Source organism: Polyodon spathula, chromosome 18 (genome assembly GCF_017654505.1).
Source record: "Polyodon spathula isolate WHYD16114869_AA chromosome 18, ASM1765450v1, whole genome shotgun sequence".
Classification (NCBI taxonomy): domain Eukaryota; kingdom Metazoa; phylum Chordata; class Actinopteri; order Acipenseriformes; family Polyodontidae; genus Polyodon; species Polyodon spathula.
Window position 1 is genome coordinate 10,690,508 of NC_054551.1, and position 22,768 is coordinate 10,713,275.

The window sequence follows — 22,768 nt, forward strand, 5'->3', positions numbered from 1 at the left end:
GCTGTAAACCCAAAACAAAGCAGTTCCTCAGTCTAATAAATAGAAAAATCCCTTTACAGCGTAAATGTACATGTTTTTTTTTTGGCAACTGTTCTCTATGTACGCTGGGGTATATAATAAGCAAGTAAAAACTGAATGTTTTAGCAATTCTTCATAGCATATTGTTTGATTATAAATAACTGGATTTCTTAGGGGGAAAAAAGAAACACCAATTTAAGTGAAAACAATGTTAAGTGTACTGTTATTATTCAAATAACTGATTTTTGTTTATTTAATCTTCAAATGCTATAGTAGGACATATAAGTTAATGTGTGTATTTTTTTTTTTTTACTTAGTTGGTATTTAATTTAATTTTAAATTAAACATAAAATGAAGTAATATAATGTTACTGCCATTATTGACTTTAGCACAGCACCAGTACTTGCCACTACACCTCTGGTCAAGCAGTTCCCCATATACGCAAATATATCAACTGTGACACATTAATGCATACCTCCACTATATCCAGTGGAGCATCAAGTTGATGACAAAATGTACAGTATAATCCAAACTCAAAAGTCCAAGCCCCAATTAGACACTGGAAATAGTCAAAAGGTGGTAGTAGACTATAGAATGCCATCAGCAGTGCTCTATGGGCTAGGCTTGCCACCTGTCAGGAGGGGGTAGGTAAATCTCTCTTTGGCTTGATCAAACAGAAAGAGGTCTCCATGGGGACAGGCCCACAGTGAGACAGGCGTCGGCAACCATATGAAGCCACTGAAACTCAGCATGGGGAGGGCTCAGAGCCGGGCCTCTGCCGCCAAGCAGCATGACAACAGACAGGGAGAGCAGGACTGTCAAAGACTCATTTAACAGCACTTACAGCAGGGTTTATCTGCACTCGGGCCAAAACATACCCTCACAGAAGAGACACTGTATTATAAAGCTGTAACTCTGTCACTTAAGACAGGACTTGGAAGTAGGGAAGCAGTATGGCCTAGTGAATAAAGTTGAGAGATTGGCAGAGGGAAGCAGTGTGGCTTAGTGATTAGAGCTTATTAACAGGGAGTGAGGGATGCAGTGTGTTCTAGTGGTTATAGCACAGTGCATTCCCCATAGACACTCACAGATTGTGTTCTAAAATGCTGAACGGTGCTAGCTGGCCTCCTCGCTTGCTGTATTGCTGACTAAAGGCTTCCCTCAGTAACCCGAGTACTGGCTGCAAGTTACTTTGTAAACCTTTCCTGGGGAATCTTGGCAGGCTCCGAGGCTTGCAGGAATCCTAGACTCGAGTCACACGCTCGAAGGCTCCACACATACACACACAGACTCCTCTCCTTCATACCCAGGAAGATACAGACAGCCTCAGTCCTTCCTCCTCCCAGAGAGACACTGAAAGCCTTGTTTGTCTCACCGTTCCCATTATGCTACATTGCTACGTCGCAAATATCGTAATTACGGTATACAACGGTTAATGCTAAGTTTGTGTTCCAATGAACAAAGTGAAGGATAAAGCCATTTTCACATGAACACCTTTTTATTCAACGTCTTGTACAAAACAACTTTCACTCGGCCTCCAATTCTGCAGACTGGTTGAAATGAAATGCCAAGATAGTCCTTGGCAAAAAAGCAGGATTGGTATGGAGCGTAACCTTTGTTAAGCAGGCTTTCGCAATTGAGAATGCCTGCATCTCACTCACCTGCTTTGTGGAGATGAAGCAAACAGCCGCTATGAGTGATAAATATTTCAGCTCAGCTCAATGCATGGGCTCAAATGGAGCCTTTATGAGTGCTCTGAGCATCACATTTAACATCCAGTGAGGAACAATGTCCTTCATAGGCGGCTGAAGCCCCTTTCAAAAACTGTCCCACCAGGAAGCTTGAGCTCCTGGGTAAACCGAGTCAATTTTGCCACGGCAAGCTAAAATGGCTGCCAGATCGACCTTTAATGTAGAGGGGGATCCCCTCATCAAAAAGGTCCTGCAAAAATTGCAGTATTATTGCCATTGGACAAGTCGTGGTGTCCAAACCACGAGGCAGACACAACATCTGAAAGAACGTGAGGACGCTGCTCTGGCATTTTGCAGTGTGTCAATAACCCTATTGGACAGACCCAGATGGCTCAATTTCAGTCGTTCAGGGGGCCAGACCCAGAGCTGCAGGCTTGATGGGTTGGGGTGACATAAGGTGACTGAGCAGGTCGTGGCACTTGGGCAGTCTTCTAAAACCAGTCTACTGGGCCAATAAGGGGCTACTAGGAGCACCTTGGCCAGGTCCTGCCTGAGCCATTGGTGTGCCAAGGCATCAACCGCCAGCAAGGTCTCCGCTTCCCATTATGGAGAACCAGAAGGGGGAGTGGGTTGATTCCTTGGAGGCAAAGAGATCTACCTCTACTCTCCCTATCCTCTCCCAAATAAGGGTCACCACCTTGGGGTGAGCCTCCACTCTCAGACACTGGGAATTCTCCTTAAGAGGAGGTCCTTCGCCCAGTTTATCAGATATACTGTTCTCGTGTGCCCAGAGCAAAAGCTTGTGGGCAATGTGATGGAGACTGGGTGACCTTTGGCCGCCCTCATGGTTGATGTAAGCCACCACTGTTGCCTTGTCTGTACGGACAAGCACATTTCTCCCCCCCCAAACCGTCTACAAAAAATGCTATGAGGCTAAATAAACTGCCTGCAGCTCTAAAACAAGAGGGGGTTCCAGAACATCTTGCACACTTTTGCCATTCCACACAGCGCCCCAGCCCAGGCTCGATGTGTCCATGGTGACAACCTCCCTTTTAGTGACAACGCCCAGCGATACGCAGAGGCGTAGATGGGACGGCTATTTCCACCATCGACACTGTCAACAGGCGGTCGCGGTTCAACGCAGGCTGAAAAAACCTGCTGTTAAACTAGGCCTACAGCGAACACATGTGCAGGGGAAGTTTGGGAAGCTTCTGCCATCAAGCCCAGAAGTTTCTGGAATGTCACTACCGTGAGTGCTCTGTTGAGCTGAAAGAACGCCAAACAGGCAGCATTCTCTGCACTCTGCGGTCTGACAGAGTGGACATCATGGACCTGTCCAAGCACATTCCTAGATAGGAGGCTGTCTGAGAAGGTGTGAGCTGGCTCTTCACATGATTCACTGTAAAGCACAATCATTGAAGGTGGCTGGTGACAAGTTCCATGTGGGCCTATACCTGTGCTGGAGATGAGCCCATTGTCCAAATAACTAAGCACTCTGATTACAGCTGACTCTCAACAGGGCCATGACAGCTTCCACGCACTTTAAGAAGGCACAGCGACCTAGAGAGAGGCCAAATGGAAAGACACAGAATTCAAATGCAGTTCACTGAATATCGAACCGCAGGTACATCCTGTGCGCTGGTTTTATAAGGATGTGGAAATAGACATCTTTCAGGTTCCACCGTGGTGAACCAGTCGTCTGGCCTGACTGACTGCAACAGCTGTTGCACCTGTACAAGCTACTGGCAAAACCACACAGTCAGTACCCACACGAGACTGAGGGAAGCCTACGTTGGAGGTACTAACAGCCTTTGTAATGGTGATGCAAAGCACTCACCAAAATGGCAGCGAGATACTGTGGAATAAGACTGCAAGCAATCTCAATCCGAAGTTGGTCTAGCGCATTTCTACTTAGCCCAGCAGCTGTGGGCATGTTTCTGTAAATAAAATTAAAATAACTAAACAAGAAAAATATTTCTCCACAGAAAAACAATAACAACAATTACAGTTCACAAAGTTCAGAAATAATATTCAGGTTTCAGGGTCTGGTTATGGTAATGGTTACATTTCGTATTTGAAAGGGAACCGTTTCACAGGTTGTTAGTCTTCCAAGGAATACTCAACAGAAGGAGTGAAATTATCCCAAAACCTCCCAACATTTAATTGTGAAACAGTAGCACACTTCCCAAGTGTAAGACATGCACATAGCCCTTTAACCCTAGCATTGTACCAGTTAATCAGTATTAATTAACAACAAATGAAAATACACATTTGCTGTAACTTGTTCTTTAAAAACTGCACATGTGAGTTGTACTTAGTACAGATGGAAATAAGACTCTTACTGAATAGCAGTTTCATCCATTCCAGGTTTTATTACCAGCTTGATGAGCCACAGTGCGCGTACAGGTAACAAGCTCAGGTTTGTCTTATTAAACTCCAGTAAAACCAAATAGACAAAATAGACAAATACGTTTATATTACATCTGTATATTTCTGTCACCAGGTTCTAGAAAAGCACAGAAACTGACTTTACAATGTCCAGTACCTAGGAATGATCTAAGGAGCCTAAAGTGTACTGCGAAACCATGAAAAGACTGGCACCCTGAGTGTACAAACCACACACAGACAACCATCCAAAAATACTTTACACTCAGTCCCCAAGAGTATTTCCCTGATTTTTCAAAGCAGGTTTTAATTTAAACATATTATTTGTTCTCTTGTGTGTGTGTTATTTTTTATTATACAGAAGATTGCCAGATATTAATACTGAAACAATCTAGCACACATTAACCAACTAAATATGTGTGTGGCCACCACAATCTCTCCCTGCAAGTCACCACTATCTCATAAGGCAACATGGAAAATGTTATTATGGAAAGAGTAAACAGTTGGGCTCATAAATCTGGGGTGGGATGTTAAAGTCCCCGGGGCTGACATGCTTTCTGGGATCTCTCTCGAATAGAACATCTTGCCTTTCAGCAACACTTCCTCCTTTCTTTAACTCTCTGTGACATCATACAGTCCCTCCCCCCAGACCTATCTCAGTTTTTTCTATTCTATTATTATTAATAGCTAAGAATCCGATTTTGGCACTGAGATTTTTTTTTGTACATTTCACGGGCGAGTTGCACAAAAAAACTAAAGGTCATAGAAAGGTCACCAAATAATGTAGTTTTAGCTAGATCAACACACACAATAGATTTTAAATAGTACACCAAAACCAATAATATAAAGACTATTGCTTTTAACTGCTGGCAAGTTTAAATGTTACTTTAGGAGTACACAACTTAAAGGTCCTTTCACATCAACAGAATATTCTTTTTTTTTTTATTTTTTAGAAGTACTGTACAATGCAGGCTTTCACACCAGCTGCATAGTGAAACAGACGGGGTCTGAAATAAACTGTGTTTCTATTTCTCTGTACACGTCCGGTGTAAATGTGTGTGTATATATATATATATATATATATATATATATATATATATATATATATATATATATATATATATATATATATATAAATCAGCAAGTCAAATAATTGTTTTTATTCTCGTGTTCAAAATTAAACAGTATATATTCTTCAATAATAAGAACAAGACATTTAAACTGATTGTTTCCGAGTAGTGTACAGAGCACGCCCTCTTTAAAAATAAAAACAAACAAAAATACACAGAGTTGAAAAGTCAAATCACACAGGCAGGCACCATGTCCACCGTGCATCACAAAGATCAGAAAAAAAGACGACAAAACAAATAAACCTCTCGTTTTAGCTAGTTTGCAGGAAATAAATAAAAAAAGATATTCAAAGGCAGTTTGAAGTATTTTGTTTAGCAATGTTTAGTTTTAGAGAAAGCAAGTATGTGATGAGTCAAAGGGATTTCGGTCTGTGATTCAGCCTCCAGACAGCAGGTGGCATCAAACCAACTCGGGACTTCCCTTACCAAGATCTCGTGACCATGGCAAAACTCATCTTTTTGAGGGGCGGCACCTTGGTGAGGGGCGGAAGTACGAGTATGTAAATTCCAGCCACTGGAGTCAAGTGAATGATAAGGACACGTGTCGGTTGGGGATTGGTGTTCCACTGACTACAGAGGTGGGACGTTGCATACTAAAGGGAACGTACTACTGTGTTCGGGGTTGGTCCGAAAGTAAAATAGGAGGAGTAACGGGTGGAGGGAGAGACTAGTTTGGTGCAACAGGATTTTTTGAAAACACTAACATTTCTTTTGTCTTTTTTTTGTTTATGTATGGTTCGCCACGAAAACGATTAAAGACGAGTTCTCACGATCTGTTTTGGATTTCACCCCTGCACTCCTTCCCTCACGCCGTTTTGTTTTCTTTTGTAATTTAATTATTTTGTTGTGTATAGATAATAAAAATAAATTATTTTGTTTCTGTACACATAAATTACTGTCTGGACATTCCATTTAATACACTCTCGCCTCACAAAGTATTTATTTAGCTGCAAAATACAAATCTCATTCGCTGACCTACATACACGTAAACGCTGCTTTCATACACAACCAAACAAATTACAGATACTCACACGCTTGTATTTTCAGGGCATGACATACTGCATTTTTTAAAAGAAATAAACAAAGTGTCGAACCAAACGAGTTTCTACATTCATTTCCAAGATTTCACAGAGTTTTGTTCAAATTCACAATTGTCATGATTTCCGTGACCTCTGTGGCCTCTGTGACAAAATCAGATTATATATAGTTATATAATATATTATATATTATTATAAATATATTGGAATATATTTATACTATTGAATATAATTTTTAATACAATATATTATACAAATACAATATAAATAACCTTATAGTTATATTCCGATACATTTATCCTTTCTCAATTATATTAATAATACATTCAACATTATATATTTTCCAATATATTTTTGTTTTGTAAAAATATATTAGATATATGTCAAACATATATTTTTTTAGCTTTAGATGAGTATATACTGTGTATTTCATTTTCTGAAGAACTTTTACTAAGGCCAAAAGTTTAGCACCACCTAGAATTTTAGGATTTAGACAATTAAAAAAAAAAACATTTATGAACATAACTTACATATTTCATTTAATATCATGTAATCAAAGAAACTACAAATTAATAATGCAAAAGTCTACCAGAAGCCATGATAGGATTTCAACCTAGTTTTCGAAATGTCACATTTGATCAATATATTAGAATATATTTCAATGTATATCAATATATGTATCAAAGATATATTGCAGTATAATAGAACACATAGTTTTAAATATATTCATTGGATTTGAGCAGTTCTCAGTATGTCACTTTTGGGGAGTACCAAAAAGAACCTGTCAATTCACTTTTTGCCCTTATGAAAAAATTATATATTTAAAAATATATTTTTAATGGTGCAATACATTTCACATATATTATATACATTTAATTATTATAGTCGGAAGTTTGCAGGCAGATCTGCTCCATATTGTCAGAATCTGCACAAATCACTGATTTGGGGACATATTGTTTCTAATCAGTAGTCCTTTCCATGGCCAAGAAAATGACCTGTACAGTGTTATCTGCAAGTAGTGAGACTTCTTTGAAGTAACTCTGGGCAGAAATAGTTCTGCATATGTATCAAGGAGAATACAATTATTAATATCCTTGATAATATATGTACCAACGTTACCATCCCACATACTGCTTTACCGTATAGCATGTGATTCTCATCTCGTCACTGATCATGTGAGGGTGTTAACATTGAATCTTGCGATAAGAATTTCAGACTAGGAAATCCTCATAGCTGGGCATTAGATTGCAGAGAAGGTAGAAATGTTTCAAACGTACAAAAAGAAAACTTGGTGGTTGAAGCTACCATGATTATACAGAAATCGAAGAAGAGGTGCTATCCAGTTTGAAGAAAGCCTGTTGATGATGGACTCAATGTTCAGTGAAAAAAAGGGAACCCAAATATTTGTTTGCAGGTTAACATTACTCAGTTTATGTTTATTCTCTACAGCTTTTTGAGTAATAAAAGCAAAAAAGAAGTAGTTCAGTAAGGTTCTGTTTGTGCAGCAAAATTGCTTTGGTTTTTTGGCCAAAAAGCACAATTTATTTTCTCCACTCCACTATTTTTGTTCATTTTTTTTTTTTTTTTTTTTTTTTTTTTTTAACTTTCACAGGTGTCCAATGTTGAAATGAGGAAGGTTTAAAGTGATTCAGTCACAGTTTTGAAGGGGTGTCCAAAGACTTCACAAAGCCCTGGAACACTGGACAAATTTTAAATAAAAAAAAATGTCTTTAAGTCACGTGTTACAAAACTGTTTCAACTCTATTATATAACCCCAAGGTAAACCTGTAAATATATCACAAACTCAGTTCCAAAAAATACATTATAAAAAATTACTACAAAAAGTGTCAAAACTGTCCAAAACAGCCCCAGATTACGGTACCGTGTGTGTGTGTGTGTCATATATATATATATGTGAGCGCCGTGGAGGAATTTTGGCCCACTCTTTCATGCAGAACTGCTTCAACTCAGTGACACTTGTGGGTTTTTGAGCATAAACTGCTCGTTTCAGGTCCTGCCACAACATCTCAATAGGGTTTAGGTCTGGACTTTGACTAGGCCATTCCAAAACTTTCTTGTTCTTAAACCATTCTGATGTAGACTTGCTTGTGTGTTTCAGATCATTGTCTTGCTGCATGACCCAGCTGCACTTCAGCTTCAGCTCAAGGACGGATGGCCTGACAATCTGCTGTAGATTTCTCTGATAAGTTGGCAAGTTGTCCAGGTCCTGATGCAGGAAAACATCCCCAAATCATGACACTGCCACCACCATGCTTGACCGTTGGTATGAGGTTCTTACTGTGGAATGCAGCGTTTGGTTTTCGCCAGACATAACGGGGCCCCATGTTGGCCAAAAAGTTCCACTTTTGACTCATCTGTCCATAGAACATTGTTCCAGAACTCTTGAGATCATCCAGGTGGTTTTTGGTAGACTGGAGATGAGCATTCATGTTCTTCTTAGTGAGCAGTGGTTTCTGTCTTGCTACTCTGCCATGAATCCCATTTTTGCCCAGTGTCTTTCTGATGGTGGAGTCAAGAACACTGACCTTAGCCGAGGCAAGAGGTCTGCAGATCCCTGGATGTTGTTCTAGGGTTCTTCCTGGACGATTTTATGCCTTGCTCTTGGAGAGATTTTGGCAGGATATCCACTCCTGGGAAGATTCACTATTGTGCCAAACTTTCTCCATTTGGACAATATCTTTCCGACTGAGGTGTGGTGGAGCCCCAGAGCCTTAGAAATGGCTTTGTAACCCTTTCGGGGCTGACAGGCATCAACAACTTTTTTCTGAAGGTCTTCAGGAATTTATTTTAGATCGTGGCATTATGTGCCTCTAAAAGCTGTGTGCTGACAACTTCACTCTGACAGTAAGGGCCAAAGTTAGTCAGATTTATATTGGGCAGGGCTGGCCCAAATCAGGCCTGATTGCTAACCAAAGTATTCAAACAGCTGACCCTAATTATCCCTTTAATTGGATTGCATTAACTAGGGGGGCAATAACTTTTTCACACCTGAAGATTGCATGTTTGAATACCTTGCACACCAAACAAATGAAAGAAGCACCAAACTTTGGTGTCATTTTTTATATCTCAGACTCCCTCTATATACTACTACAACCCACAAAAAGATCTTACCAAATTCAATGTGAAAAATGTGCAAAAATGCAGAAAATCAGACAGGAGGCAAATACTTTTTCACGGCCCTGTGTGTGTGTGTGTATATGTATGTGTGTGTATATATATATGTATGTGTGTGTGTGTGTGTGTGTGTGTGTGTGTGTGTGGTATATATATATATATATATATATATATATATATATATATATATATATATATATATATAAAAATCAATTATCGTGTTGCAAGAAGGTATCGACATGGAAGGGAAACAATGTAGCAGCCGTAGATTGTAAAAGCAGCTGCATTCGTTTAGCATATAGGGGGGGCGGAGAATTGTAATCAGTTCCTTTGCTTGGTTTGTGAACTTGAACCTGAAGGACCGTGAGAGATGCAGTAACCACTGCTGAAATAAACCTGTGTTTTAAGAATATTCGTGACTGTTTTATTTGTTTGTGTCTGTTAGTAATTGTCTGTGTTTATAAACCACCAGATGGCTAACAGGTATCGGGAGCTGTCGCCTTGGGCCAGCACAAAGCCGGGTCAGCACTTTAACTGTAAACTGCACCACAATCACTAATTCACACGCTAAAACGGACTTGTTTATTTGTTTTGCGTTTAATGTAGGGCTACAATAACAGGACTATTAATACACGCCTCTGGATTACTTACCAGCATTATTATTTACTGTTTGTTTTTCACCGTCAGGCACTGGACATAAAGAATAAAATAAAAAAAGCCCAATGGGAACATACTGAATAAAATAAAACTTCAAATCAATTTTCTGATAAAACACTGAGAAGGGGGTTAGGGTATGCACACCGAAAAAATGGTACATTACAAGGATCACACTTGAAACATATATTAGTGCTTGCAGGCTAATGTTTGTCAAAAACCCAAACGTACCGTACTTGGACTGAGAGGAAGGATAAAAGCCTACTATACTGTAAGACACCGGAACACACGCTGGACTGTGCATTAATCAAAAAAGTTGGATTGCCAAACATGCGGGCCTGCCCTTGCACCCCTACCCACAGAAGACTTACAAACTCCCTCAAACCCCAGAGTAAAGCTAAGAGTACTTGTAATTAACTGCAATATCTTACTGAGATAATAATAATAATAATAATAATAATCTTTTATATAGCGCCTTTCATGTGTACATCTCAAGGCGCTTCACAAGAATTCAAAAGCAATTTAAACAATGACATTTACTTAAAAAAAATAAAAATAAAAATAAGAAAAACAATAACTACATACAACACCACATAACAGGTCAGACAATAAAAGCCAAAGAATAAAAGCGGGTTTTCAGTTTAGATTTAAAAATACTAACAGTATCACTGTCCTTATGACCTTCAGAAGGTCATTCCACAGCCTACGTGCTATACAGGAAAATGCTCGGTCGCCAAAAGAACGCTGCTTAGTTCTAGGTACCGATAGTAGGATTTAAAATTTCACACTGAACTCCACTGGAAGCCAGTGCAGGGAAGCTAAAACTGGTGTGATGAGATCGTAAGATTTTGCTTTAGTTAGAATGCGGGCCGCTGAGTCCTGGACATATTGCAACTTGTTAAGAATGTTTTTGAGACACCAGCGAGCAAAGCATTGCAATAGTCTACAGGGGAAAAAACTAAAGCATGTATAAGCTTCTTTGCATCCGGCTCAGTAAGAAAAGGGTGAATACGAGCGATATTCTGCAGCACAAATGCCAAGGCTAGCTGGTGCCGGGGGTTATATTATAACATCTAGTAAAAAAAAAAAAAAAAAAAGGGGGTCCCCAGTTCCACAGTGCAATTTCCTGCTTATAATTATCTAATTAGATTTGGATCTGCTTCTTTGTAAAGCAACAAGCAATACACACTAATCAAGGAGTCAAAGTAAAAACAATGTCTTGGAAAACAAAACTGTGGAATACTTGAGCATGACAGTTGTGTGTGGCTGATATAACTCTCCTGTGGGGCACTTGATCACTTAATAGGGGCACACGACTTAAACAAACATGTCAGTAACATACATCTGCTTCTACCGCTGTAAATACAAAATGAAAGACATTGTTATCATATTAAAAGAACCACAGTAAGAACATGTAAAATGAAAGTGCAGCACACAGACAGATAGACATGTGGACAGGGAACCTCTTATGCTGAAAGATGCCCTTAGCAAGTTTAGTCACTATCAGATAGATATAAAATTATGTGACATCTCTCTGTACAGACTGCCTTACAAGGCCTGACCATTTTATTGGGACCTGAATCAGAGATGCAAATTACGTTAATCATGTGACACGCATTTTACTTAAGCATCACTGCTACCTAAAGTGATGGCTGCTTCCAAGACGATAACGTACCGTGCCAGAATTGTGTACGAATGGGTTTGAGGAGCATAACAGAGACTTCAGGCATCTTCCATGACCACTACAAGTTCAGTGCAATTGATGAACTTGAACAAAAGATCTACAGCTGAAATGTCAATGACTGAATGGATCCCACGAGACACCTTCCAGCACCTTGTGGAGTAGGGATGGGTTGGTATACCGGTTTTCCGCGGTTTAAGTACATTACAGTATTAATACCGTTGCTTTTATTCTAAACTACAATTATCGTAACTCGTTTATACAATGGTTAATGCATTTTAACTGCAAACACGCTTCTTCTAAATCAAGCGATGGTACTTGCAGCCTTAGCAAAGTGTCTGAGGAAGATCTTTTTGTGAACTGATTTTGACTGTATTTTGATAATGGTTTTGAAGGGAAAGGTTCAAGACACAGAATACACCTTTCAATTGCTGTGTTCTGTTACCCAGAGCTTGCTGCGCCGGCTGCTCTTGGATGCTGTCTTTCTGACGTCACACGCAGCTTTTAGAGAAACGCCTTCAAACCTTCAGCGTAGCACACATTTTCAACGTGCCGTATTTACATTTGTATGGATTATGAAGCTAGTTTAATGTAACTTTGCTGTAAAATTATACACCACTTATCACAGATTTAGTACATTATGGGTTTTTTTTCCCTAAATAACTGATTTATTTATTTAATATAACGTTGACAAGGCTGTTCACGGTTTCATTGTATAATGAGAAAATGTTGTTCACCTCCGCTAACAAGGTGTCAGCAGTAGTTTTAGTGGTTATTTGCATTATGATTAGCAGGTCACTCGTGATCTTTGCATCGTCCCTTTGGTTCACAGCCACAGCCAGCCTCCCGCAGTAACATTTCAAAGCTGCGCTGGGCTATGCAGAATCTGCACAGATTTCTGTGGGTGTTGATTGACGTCTACAGCGCATCTCCGAGATTCTGTGCAGCACTGTGCAGAACTGCAGAAATCTGCACTATAGAACACGACCAATATCTCAAACAAAACCAGCACAGACCCACGACTGCAGCAGGATAGCCTACTTATTATCACCGTAGTTTTGTTTAAACTAGTTATTGTGGAACAGTATTCCAATTTTCTTAGGTAAATGAAGAATTATTCATTTATTTATTTATTTTTATTTTTTTACAAACTCCACGTGTAATAAATAACCCTAGTTAGCTGACTTGTGCAATGCTGTGACATGTAGCTATAAATCCAATAACACGTTTTAGAAAAAAAATACCTTTTTTTTTTTTTTTGGCTATACATATTTTATTTATCTGGTTGAAAAAATAAACAATTCACCTACTCTTAAATAATAACCTGTGGTACGTGTTTTAAGCAAAAGGCCAATCATTTCCCAATTCTATTTGCCATCAGCTAAACAAAGTATTTGTTTATTTATTTCATTTTATACATTAAAATGTTTGAACAAACTACAGCACCAGGTCATTTTGAGCAAATAATAGATCTTAATACTGTTGTAGTATAACACTGAAAGTGTACAACTTTATTATTTTTTTTTTTCTAATTATTATTCTGATTGTCTTTGTAAAAAAGAAACATACCAAGTTACTTTGCATAATAAAATACTAAATCAAAATGTTTAAATCATTCCATGAAAGGAAGTGTGTTTTGTTGGTTTTATTTTTGTGAATTACGGTAATTTAAGTGATTTACATTAGTCTTTCTTCTTTTGAGCCTTTATTTGATAACTTGCGTGTTGTGCTGTATACTGCGACATTAAGGTTACCACGGTATTTACTTTAACAGTTTTCATATTGTCCCATCCCTATTGTGGAGTCTATGTCATGTCATGTCATGTCAAGGCTGTAATCAGGGCAAATGGTAACCCGGCCAGATATTAGGAGTTTGGGTTAATGTGGATGGGAGTCTCCAAAAGATCCTCAGTGATAATAAAACAAAAATAGCCGCCAAATGAATTAAGTGGAATTGTTTCTTGTAAAACACTTCAAGATGTTATACGATAATCACTATGCAAACCACAGCCCCACAGGGCCTAATTTCTTATGATTACTACAAACAACACTAATAATAATTATTATTATATTAGTTAATGAGTTCCAATGGGACCTGTGTCTATACAAAATAAAAGATCTAGACAGAGATTAAAATGCGCAGCGATGAATGTTGTTAGCCTATTTTTGCTCTGAATCACTTCAGAGATGTAACATGTTACAGTTTTTATAGTTGCATTCTATAAATCTTCTGGTGCTCTCCCTTTCCAACTCGACAGACACACTCCATGAAAAAAAGTAAAAACATCAAAACATACTGCTGATACTACACTAATGCAAATAAAGAAACAACAGTAATATATTCCTTATTGATCGCCTTGCTATAGAAATTGAACGCATCCCAACATTTTACATGTATTACCAGATTCTGTCGAGTCAAGTAAAAGTTGTGTTATAGCAAAAGTGTATGTGTGTGTGTGTATATATATATATATATATATATATATATATATATATATATATATATATATATATATATATATATATATATATATATATATATATATATATATATATATATATATATATATATATATATATATATATATATATATTATATATATATATAATCAATTATTGTGCAAATTCTAACAACGATTATCGATTGTCTGTAAACCTCCCTCCCGACCTGTGAGGGGGGGGGGGGTTACTGACACAGGTATTATTAACATTAGGTAAATAAATCACGTTACAAGCAGGCATGCTTAAAATTCAAAAGGTAGAGCACAGCACACACTCAAGCTAAAGAATCAAGAAGTGCAGTTAACATATTTATTGACTGGTGAAATACAATTCAAAGTTGCTGAAGCATGTCCACAGCTTTGTTATTTCAAATATTTTCACTAAAACTTTACACTTTAAAGCTACAGTGTGCAGTGCAAAAGCACATCATGAAAAACCACACTGACACGTGAAATTTTTGGTCCACTAAAACAAATGGTTTTACGCAATCTCTAAGTAAGAAATTGGGATTGTCCAGTGTGAAAACACAACACAAAATAACAAATTAACATATCATGCAAATGAAGCACTGTAGCATTAAAATATTCAATACAAAAAAATGCCTGAGTTACAAGCTCTTGCAGTGTCTAACAAATATGGCTTGTAGCATAACAGGAAAGTCTGCATCGCCTGATCCAAAACCACTGAACTACACGTCCTCATCATCTGAACCTTCATCATTGATGATGCAAGCAATTGTCTGAATCATTCAATGCACAGAGCAACTACTTCTAGCCATTTTTTTGTATTCACATGAGCCATGACATTTCCCCTTAGACATTATTTGAGCATGGTTATTAAAAACCAGAAATGAATGGTGATAATTTAACTTTCAGCTAAAAGTTGATAGGGTGGTCATTAAAACCGGCAGTCACTTATTCACCAGTCACAAACACGCACAGCAAGTTAGTAAGTGGATTGAACTGTGTGTTTTTATAGCTATTTCCAGGTAGGCTACAGTTGGCTTTCCCAGCATTTCTATGATCCATTCTCCAGCAAGCCGAATATTCACAATTGACCAATAGGATGCTGGGAACCAACGGAGTACAAGAAGCTTGATAACATGCAAACTCAAGCTGTGCAGCAAAATTGCTATTTATATTCTTTACGCATTAATTTAAATATCGTAATTCAGACTTTTTCAAAGCGCAAAACACCCAGCATGCAGCTTATCTATACTCTGTAATCAGAGATTTAACGAATGAGATGAGGCCATTTGGCCCATTAATGCTCATCCGGATCCTAGTTGCTGGTTGATCTCAAAACTTTAAGGATCCCATTGACTCAGCATCAACAACATGTCTTGGTAACATTCTATACCTTCATTACTCTCTGTGTTTCCTGCCCTGTGTTCTATTCCAGCTATGCCTCCTAGTCCTGGTTTCTGTGCTGTGCTTAAAGTATCCACTAGGGCTAACATTGTTAGGTCCTCATAAGGTTTTAAAAAGTGCAATCAGGTCCTCCCTAATTCCACTCTGTTCTAGATTACATCATTCCAGCTTCCTCAAAAAAGCACTGCAGCCCACATCAGAAAAAAAAAAAAAAAAAAAAAAAAATCAGAGTAAAAAATAAAAGCAGAAAAACCCAAATTATAATTCAATCTGACAGGTGGACGAAATGATGACTGAAGTGGTAAAATGACATTTAGTCCATCTGACAAACTGTATATGAAGACCAGCTTGCATGATCACGTAACATGGTATTCAATTACTAAAGTCAGAACACCCACAGTAACTCTGCACTTCAAATTCAAGAATTAGTCAGGGTGGGCAGAATAGAAACACTTCTCAGAGGGAAAAGTGATAATTAGACCCACTTAAAAGGTGTAAAAAAAAACAAAAAAACCCAATGCTTTATTTTTTTTACCACTTGCTAGCACAGCAACACAACCCCTATTGTTTTCAAGGCTTTATTTTGACTTTAAGCCCAATTCAATAAACTTTTACCAGGGAGGGGGTCTAGGACATTTCTGGAAAATACTAATCCATCCAATAAACAAAGAAGAATCAGTATTGAGTTGATGTGATTATTGATAATCAGGGTTGGTCGTTACAAAATATATATATATTTAAAATGATTAAAACTTAACTCGACAGATGGTCAGCAGACAATCTCCAAAACACCCTGACTGTGTGAATCTCAACAACTGTCCTTTGAAAGTTTAATCAGAAATTGATAAGATAAATGAAAAAACATACAGCTGCCCAGGATCATGGTACAATCAATTACCTGAGCACAAGAAAGTCCTTAACAGGGCTTTCACAATTGGACAATCAGTTCTCAAAAGACATACAAACCTGAGACAGACCTGAGATAATCTAATATAAGTTGTACTGATGAAGGTCCCAAGTTTTAAGACTCTAAGGGGTGCATTTACTAAAGAGCACTAAACTCTGTGGTGCGTCACAATTTAAATTTGAGTGCACATTCATGACTGCCCACCTCTTGAATTACAACAACGCTCAAAGACATGGTAGCGATCTGTTGTAGCTTCATTGGATATCAAAACACTATCCGAGCAAATCAGTGTTTTCTTAATCCGACTGGAGCAGAATAAGCATGCCCCAAACCCGTCTTACATCTATTAATGCATATTAAATACAAGCAGGGCTTTTTGTTCTTGTTTTGTTTCATCATTATTCTGCAGTTAATAGCAGCACACATTACGTGGGGTGTTTATGTAAAAGAGCAATGGGCTTGTCCCTCTGTAAGCTGTTTTACACGGCTTGAGTTCAATTTTACAGTTTTCTCGTTATTAGAAACAGTTGCATTTAACTGGGGAAACAGAATTCTCCATCTTAAAGGGATACTTACCACCATTTACATTTTCCTAATATTAAATTCCATGCCTCATTAATATCCTATTATGTGTGCTCTACCTGATTTTCCATAGTTTTCCTGCTTACATCATTCATTGCCACGTTTCTGTGAAGACTCCTCATTAAGTTGGTTAAAGCTGAGAGACTGGGAGGGGCAAGCAGTGTGGCCCAGTGGTTAAAGCTGCGAGACTGGGAGGGAGGGATGCAAGCAGTGAGGCCTAGTAGTTAGGCCCAATCCTCTTAGTCTTGTGATGGTAGGGAGGGTTTCTTACCAGTCGACACTCTGGGATCTCTTCCTGAAGGCTGGTCTCTCTTCCCCAATTCGTTCTCCTCCTGCCTTCGCTGTCTTGCTGTGTTTGTCTTTCAAAGACAGACGCTGGGCAAACTTGGAGATGCCAGTCTCCGATCTGTGGGGTAGAGAAGAGGAGACACGTGGTTCAATGTGATCTAGGGGGATGTTGGAAGGAATGACATGCAAACAAATAAATGAATAATAATATGGCATGATATACTGGTTAAGGGCAATACACCTGTCATAACCCTGTTAATGGTGTGTAAGGCCATGACTGGCAGCCAGTACAGCTCTGCAGAAGGGATGCAACAGGTTTACGAAGATGATTATTTATTTTCAAATAAAATATGTACTTTAATAGCTGCTGGAAATCTGCATAGTTTCCAACAAGTTTAATTAGGTTCTGCGCCAATGTTTTTAAATGTTCTTTTGGGATATCAAGTTTAAAACTTCAAACTGTATAACCTTAGAATCCTGATTGAGTGTTTTGAACGAATAAAGTTTGTTTAGAAGAAAAAAAGAAGACTTTACCTTAGCGCTGCTGGACTTAATGTCACATATGTTTACTGTTAGAAAGCAGAGAATATCCACCAGTCAATGCGGAACACAACAAACTAGCATCTAAAACAAATCTGGAAGTGTCTGGTTTTCAACATCGATACACAGTGAACCAGCAAGTTTTGTTTTATTGATGTAACAATTCAATTGAGTTCATAAACTATTCTGAAGTAACACAGGTCAGGACATTTCTACTCTCCTTTAAGAATTCAACAGATACCTGTTAAAGGGTACATTTTATTGTATTGTGTTACATGTTCCCATGTGTTTCTACAACAGCTTACATAAGGTGTGTGTATTGTTTAATTATTTTTTTTTTATTATTATTATTTTTTTTTTTACATTTTGACCACTTTAAGCTTTTAAATTGCATTCCCTGACTCAAGGTGCCTTCACATGTACCTGCATGATACTCAGAACTACATTTCCCATCATCCTCCTGCTCACATATGTAACTGAGATGGATTTACCAGTGAGCAGGAGGATGATGGGAAATGTAGTTCTGAGAGGTCCATCCGGGTACATGTGAAGCCATCTTGAGTCAGGGAATGCAATTTAAGTTTAAAATAGTGGTCAAAATGTTAAAAAAAAATGAACAACACACACACACACCTTACGTAAACAGTTGTAACAATACAATAAAAAGGTCTTATGTACCCTTTAAGCTATTCATGTATTTCAATCACAACTGAGAAACGTGTTTATAGTAAAATGTACTTATTTTTTTTGTCTGTGAAAAAAGTTGTAGTTAAAAGAAAGTGTTTGCCCTCTGTCTGGAATCTATTCTCAGGTGTCATTTATACAGCACATTTAAGTTAACTCATTCCTAGACTGTGCGTGTGTGTATTCTACATGTCATTTTTTTTTTGTAAATTACATTGCTAATGCTATCTCAGATTTAAAAATAAATAAATAAAATAATGCACTTTTCCCTAAATTAGTAAAAATACTTAAATACTAAAAATAATAAAAACATCACTCAAAACAAGAGGTATATTTTACATTTTTCAAATAAACAAATAGAGGACTACGGAACTGAAATTGTGCATCCCTCTTAAACAGCTAAAGAAGGTCCTGAGCAAGTTTTGTGACATACAGTTTTCTACATACAAGAACATTAAAAAACATTTAGAATGAGACGAGGTCATTCGGTCCATCATTGCGAAGTCTATCTACTTCATTTCTGAGAGTCCTCTGGTCCCAATTTCGGTGCTGCACTTAAAAGTATCGGGGTTAACTTTGTCAACTCCTTTTATGATTTTATAAACTTCAATGCATTCTAATTCTTCTTTGTTCCAAGCTAAATAGATTCTGTTCTTTCTTCATATCGCATTTCTTTAAACCTTGGGATTAGTCTGGTTGTTCTATATTGGACTTTCTCCAGGGCCACAATGTCCTTTTGGTAATGAATTGAACACAGTACAGTATTCTATAGACCTCACCATGTGTACAACCTCAGCATAACCTCCTTTGATTTGCACTCTACACTTCTGGGCCTGCAAAAGTCTAGTGTGACAGACATGCCTAACAGGAGGGCTTCCTATCCTTTCTCCCATGAACCCTCAATGACAAGCCGTGTGATGATAACTAATTGGACTCACTTCACCACCACATCACAGAGCTGGGAACAGCCTGACACACTAACGTGTTCACAGCTAGTTAGACGGATGGATTTGTTTCCGTATTAGTAAGAAAGAAAACAGAAAAGCGGGGCGCATGACTCACGCCAGTCTTGTCCCAAATGCAGCCAAAAAAATATTTAGTATGCATGGAGAGCTGTGTTTAGCCAAAGGCAGTGACGGTACAGATGGCGAAGAGCTCCACACAAAGTGCACTTGTATTAATATCATTTGATATGGAAGAGACCGGAATTCCTATGTGTTGGGTTCCTCTGCAAACTAACCATCTATTCATCTTTTAGTCTGGTATGGTCAGCTCTCATAAACTAAGAACGGTTGGATTGGTTAATATTTCATTGTATACTTCATGGAAAATCACAAGTTACAGTGTGAGGAGTGGTTAATTACAGATACCATACTTTCTTTCCACATACTGTAGTTGTTATATAAACAGAATACACCACGAGTTCTGAGGATATTTCACTAACTTCACTTTAGGGGCTCATTGGAGTTATTCGGTCCTCCTCATTTGTGTAATAACTACAGTGTGTTTACCAACAAGTGCCTGGATCAGCATTCCTTGAGACACCTTTCAGCACCTTGTGGAGTCTATACCATGGCAAAGCTATTATCACAGCAAGCAATGGCCCAATCTGATATTAAATACAGGTCCTGAAAAAATAACTGCATTCCCAGTGACATGCAAACCCAGCGTGTTAAATAAAAGCAAGAGTAGCTTTCACTTCAGCCAGTGTCCAGGCCCCTCACCTTTCATAAACATTAACAATTTAAAAGGAACAAAAGAACTAACTGTATCAGTTAACTGCAGCACTACCGCTGTATCATTTCAGTTACCTGCAGTGTCATCACTGGATCACATCACTGGCTGATTACAATATCCATCAATGGGTTAAGCGTTAAACCAGAAACAGACAACTTCTCCAAGTCCAAACACCAAAGTGCTCATTAATAAAGCAAAACAATGCGCCTTGGATTCTTTCCATAATTAAGATCAGGTTTTCCTCCTAATTTCAAACATAAATTTTGCATTCTGTGTTTTTATTTAGCCTTTATTTTCAAATACCCCCCCCCCCTCGTTTTATCTGACAACCCCCCCCCCCCCCCCCCCCCCAAAATTTCTTCAATGTCCTATTAATGCCATTTAACTGACTCCAGACCTCAGTTTGATTTAAATAACAAAAAGCATATTTTCCGATATGAATCATCTGAAAGTGTCAAATGAGTCTCAGATGTAAGTGATAATTGATGAGGGATTAATCCTGGCAAAGGTTCTGTTGTAAAGTGTTAAATCTGATTAGAGTCGCCGAGGGCCGTTGCCTGTTTTGGCCCTTACTTTTTTCCAGGTCTTTTGCTAAAACTTTCTCTTTTCTTTGTGTCAATGCTTGTGAATTTAGTGCTCATAAAAGAAGGAGGACAACAGACAGGCACAGAGAAAAAGAGAGAGAGAGAGAGAGAGAGAGAGAGAGAGAGAGAGAGAGAGAGAGAGAGAGAGAGAGAGAGGAGAGTCCAAGCAAACTCCAAAGTGGTTTTAACAAACAAGACAATCTAATAATGTCCTGTTGTAATGGATCTCCTCCTATCGCCTGATGAGTTAATAATACTGACATCAGCATAAGACCAGTACTTGCCTCTCAACTGCACAGCTTGCTTTTTAGTTGAATGGCTAGGCATTCGTCTTTGAACTGCGAGATCCTTCACATTGGAAGTTCATTAGGTAACTTCCAGCATCACCTTGAGTTAGGGAGATGGAGTTCTGCAGCCCACAACTCTAACTGGGGCTGACAGTCCTAATTGGAAACACAATGAATTTGGAACAAATATTGCCATTGTCAGCCTCAGAGCATTGCACCTGCTCTCATGTTACCAGTGCTGTGCTGTATGCTATATTTTGGTACTTTATATTCATACCATTTCAATACTGTACAGCAACTTACACATAATATTACGCTTTTATATCCTTTACTAACCAATGTGATATTAAAGAAAGTAAAAAAGAATTAAATGAACAGTACATTTTATACAGAGGCTATTTAAAACTAAATATACATTTTATTAAATGGTAATCTGAAAAAATTGTTTTATTTCAAAATGAAATATGCTATGCCATTTGGGCTTGTTATGCTGACAGTTGGCAATGTACAGTAGTTATACTGGCCCTTTTACATTGGCAGTGTACAGCAGTTATACTGGCCCTTTTACATACAGGTCAACACAGCTGCTGTTTTAGCCAGACTGCAGGGCCCTGTTAAGAGTGCTGTACATGGTATTAGTGTTGACTTACAATCTGTAAGTACATTAGAATTTGTTTTCAGCAATAAGTTCCCATAGTATTTGAGTCTCTTTGAGGACAGGCTGTATGAAGTAACTAGGGTAAATCCCACATCCCAGGATTATAGTACTGGCTCACAGCCAGCCAGGCTATCTTGTTACTGACCCTCTCTCCCTGGTCAATCTCTCCCTACATCCTCACACAACAGCCAGCTGTTAGGGATGACATACATGCTGATGGCAGGGTATGATGTGATGTAAGCCTGTTGCTAAATGCTTCACAAATTCAGATACTGATGCGTGGGAAAGAAACCCGTCACCTAACTGAAGATTAAATACTCCAACAATCGCTGCTCAGAAACCTGAATTTTAAGAAACATTCCGCACCTGGCTGGCTTAGCATATTGGTTTGGTCAAATCAATGGTGACAATTAGGGGTCTAGTTTTAAAATGTTGTTTTTAATTATTTAAATTTAATAATTGAAATTTCATATTGCACATATTGCTTATAGATATAGCGTTCATACAAAAAACAACCCAATATTATAATTAAGCCCAGCTTGGGATGAAATCCCCCGTGAAGGGGATATAGCGGAGGACTTAACACATTTTTGCATATGTCTGGGAAACTACTTATCCAACTGTCATGAAACTTGGTATTAACATGTTTTAGCATAAGTTACTGAGAATATAACACTCTGGTGATATATGGATGTGGCTCTATATCAGTCTATCCGTCTCTATGTCTTTTTCATCATAATGATGGCTGTAATTTTGAATTTAGAGCCGTAGCAGTGGTTGTATGTTCCGAACATACTTGTTATTATATATTAGAATTGAATGACAAACTGTTTGACTACAGTCTTTCACAATGTCTTTGTGGCAGAGCGGAAGCCCTGCCGTTATAAAGTGGGTGTGT

At 38.2% G+C, this 22,768-nt stretch overlaps 1 protein-coding gene across 2 annotated transcripts in view; it reads right to left on the bottom strand.

The window, feature by feature from the left end:
• LOC121330915 (ankyrin repeat and fibronectin type-III domain-containing protein 1-like) overlaps positions 1-22,768 on the bottom strand; it is a 263,569-nt gene that overhangs the window by 55,121 nt on the left and 185,680 nt on the right. For both annotated transcript variants that reach the window (XM_041277886.1, XM_041277885.1), the window contains one exon: positions 17,364-17,498. In XM_041277886.1, the coding sequence (XP_041133820.1) occupies positions 17,364-17,498 (135 nt within the window). The remainder of the gene's footprint in view (positions 1-17,363; positions 17,499-22,768) is intronic.